This window comes from Suricata suricatta, chromosome 12 (genome assembly GCF_006229205.1).
Source record: "Suricata suricatta isolate VVHF042 chromosome 12, meerkat_22Aug2017_6uvM2_HiC, whole genome shotgun sequence".
Lineage (NCBI taxonomy): Eukaryota > Metazoa > Chordata > Mammalia > Carnivora > Herpestidae > Suricata > Suricata suricatta.
In genome coordinates this window covers 57,567,688-57,569,718 of record NC_043711.1, presented here as the reverse complement: position 1 = coordinate 57,569,718, position 2,031 = coordinate 57,567,688, and the positions used below count along the sequence as shown (strand labels likewise).

The 2,031-nt window shown below is 51.6% G+C and overlaps 1 protein-coding gene across 1 annotated transcript in view; it reads left to right on the top strand.

Annotated features, from left to right (window-relative positions):
• Positions 1-1,119: 1,119 nt before the first annotated feature.
• Positions 1,120-2,031, top strand: part of LOC115275431 (MAP/microtubule affinity-regulating kinase 3-like) — a 1,602-nt gene continuing 690 nt past the window's right edge. The window contains exon 1 of the mRNA XM_029919196.1: positions 1,120-1,870. Coding sequence (XP_029775056.1) covers positions 1,471-1,870 — 400 coding nt within the window. The 5' untranslated portion in view covers positions 1,120-1,470. The remainder of the gene's footprint in view (positions 1,871-2,031) is intronic.

Below are 2,031 nucleotides of genomic sequence, written 5' to 3'. Positions count from 1 at the left end.
AGTCTCTGCTTGGCATGAAAGCTCTTGGGATGGGTTTTGGAGCCTTTGTGCGGGCTGCCAGAGTGGTTCCTTCCCTTGGGCAGTCGGTCCAGTTTCTGGCGTCCTCAGCGATGGGCGAGAGGCGATGGTCGCCACTGCATCCAGCTCTTCCTGGTCTTCGATCCGTGAGGCCATCCGCATCCGTGAACACTTCCCATTGGCACCCGAGAACATGGCTGGTTTTCTTCAGAGGTACCCAAAGCTGCCGGCAACAACAGACCAGTGGAAGCCCGGGTTCCCTCCATGAGCGTTGTTTCCTCTGCCAGGAAATCATGGCTCTGCTGACTGAACCGAGCACTTCCTCATCAGCCTTTTCTGAAGCAAGCGATTCAAGGAGGCTGAGGGAAACGAAACCCCCTCTTGGAGGAGGCTGTAGATGACACCGTGTGGGGGACAGGTGGCGTGGTGCTCGTGTCCGCTTCTTCCTTCTCCTTTCCCTGCTCCTCCCTGTGCTGCAGTCTCTGCAGACTCACCTCCGTGGAACCCTGAGGGAGGCTCTGCGGTAGGCCCCCGTGCGCTGGGGCAGGAAGGGCTGGCCCCCACCTGGGGACACATCCGTGGTCCCTCTCGTGTCCTCCCTTCTCTCGCCTAGGATTCCGAAAAGGCAGTGACCCATCGTAAGATTTTGATGTCTAACAAAGTAAATCTCAATCTTGAAAAGCCGACACCAAGAAACAAAAAGCCCATTGGGATCTGTTTTATTTCTTTGTTTGTTTGTTTTAAGTAAGGGTCTTGGATATAAAAAAGGAGGAAACACTGTGGTCTCAGACATCCCCGGCCATGATTGCATGTTGTGCCCATTTCCTGCTCTGACCTCATAAAGCACCATTGTGATGTAGCTGCACAACCTGTCTACACCGTGGCCAGCCAGGTGTTTGGTCTCTACAGCCCAGGAAGCCTTGGTGACCTGTTGGCCTGACCCTAGTTAGCTTGCTTTCTGCTTTTCTTTTTGTTTGGTTCTTTTTTGTTTTGTTTTGTTTTATTTTTCTCCTTTTCTCTACTCATTTTATCTCCATTTTTTTTCTTTTTCCTTTTTTTTTCTCCTTTTTTAGTTTCTCATTTTCCCCATTTTTCTTCATTTTCTCCCTTCATTTTCTTTGTGGTTTTTTTTTCATTTCTTTCTTTAGTATTAGCGTTTTAGTACAGTTAGTATCGTTCATCTCATTGGTAGAGTTAGTAAGCATAGTATTGTTAGTATAGCATAGGGAGCATAGTTAGTCTGGTTAGTATTAGCACGTTGTATATTGTCAGAGGGTGGGTGGGTTGGTTAGCATATAAGTGTAGTTAGAAGGCCACCATGCTTCCAGGGCTTTTACCCATTGTCTCAATGAGCAGACCCATATCGATGTGCCCTCCAAGACCCAAGTGGAGGGCAGCTTCTCCAAGCAGAGGGCAGCATCTCCAGGATGCCAGACCACCCTAAAGCCAGTCATGTGGGATATCCAGTTCATCTGCAAAACCCAGCAGGACCCTGTTGGCCTCCAGGGCCTTTATTCTGAGGCCGAGAAGCTGAAGACATCCCATCAGCCGGACATCGCATCCGTGGAGGTGATGAACACCATCAAGAGGGTCGCCCTCGTCTCCCACCAGGTGAGCAGAGACCATCTAGATGAGGCCTGCACGCACCATGGCCGCGTGGTCGACGACGTGCCACACACGTTCTGCCAGCTCCTGTCCAGTGTGGAGTGGTGCCACCAGCAAGGTGTCTTCCCCGGGGACGTGACGCTGGAGACCCTACTTTATGAGAGGGAACTAAAGGTATCTCGCACCGGCATTGGCCTCACCGTGGAGTTTGCAGGGTACAAACTCCACACGTTTCGGGAGAGCCCTGGTTCAGTTGCCCCGAGAGCCTTCCTACAGCAAGAGGAGGAACAGCCTCCCATAGACGTGTGGAGCCTGGGGGCAGTTTGGTCCTCAGTGATCACGGGTAAGGAGCCCTTTGAGGGTGAAGTCTTCTGGCACTCCATCAGGGACTTTCCAGGACCGGCTCAA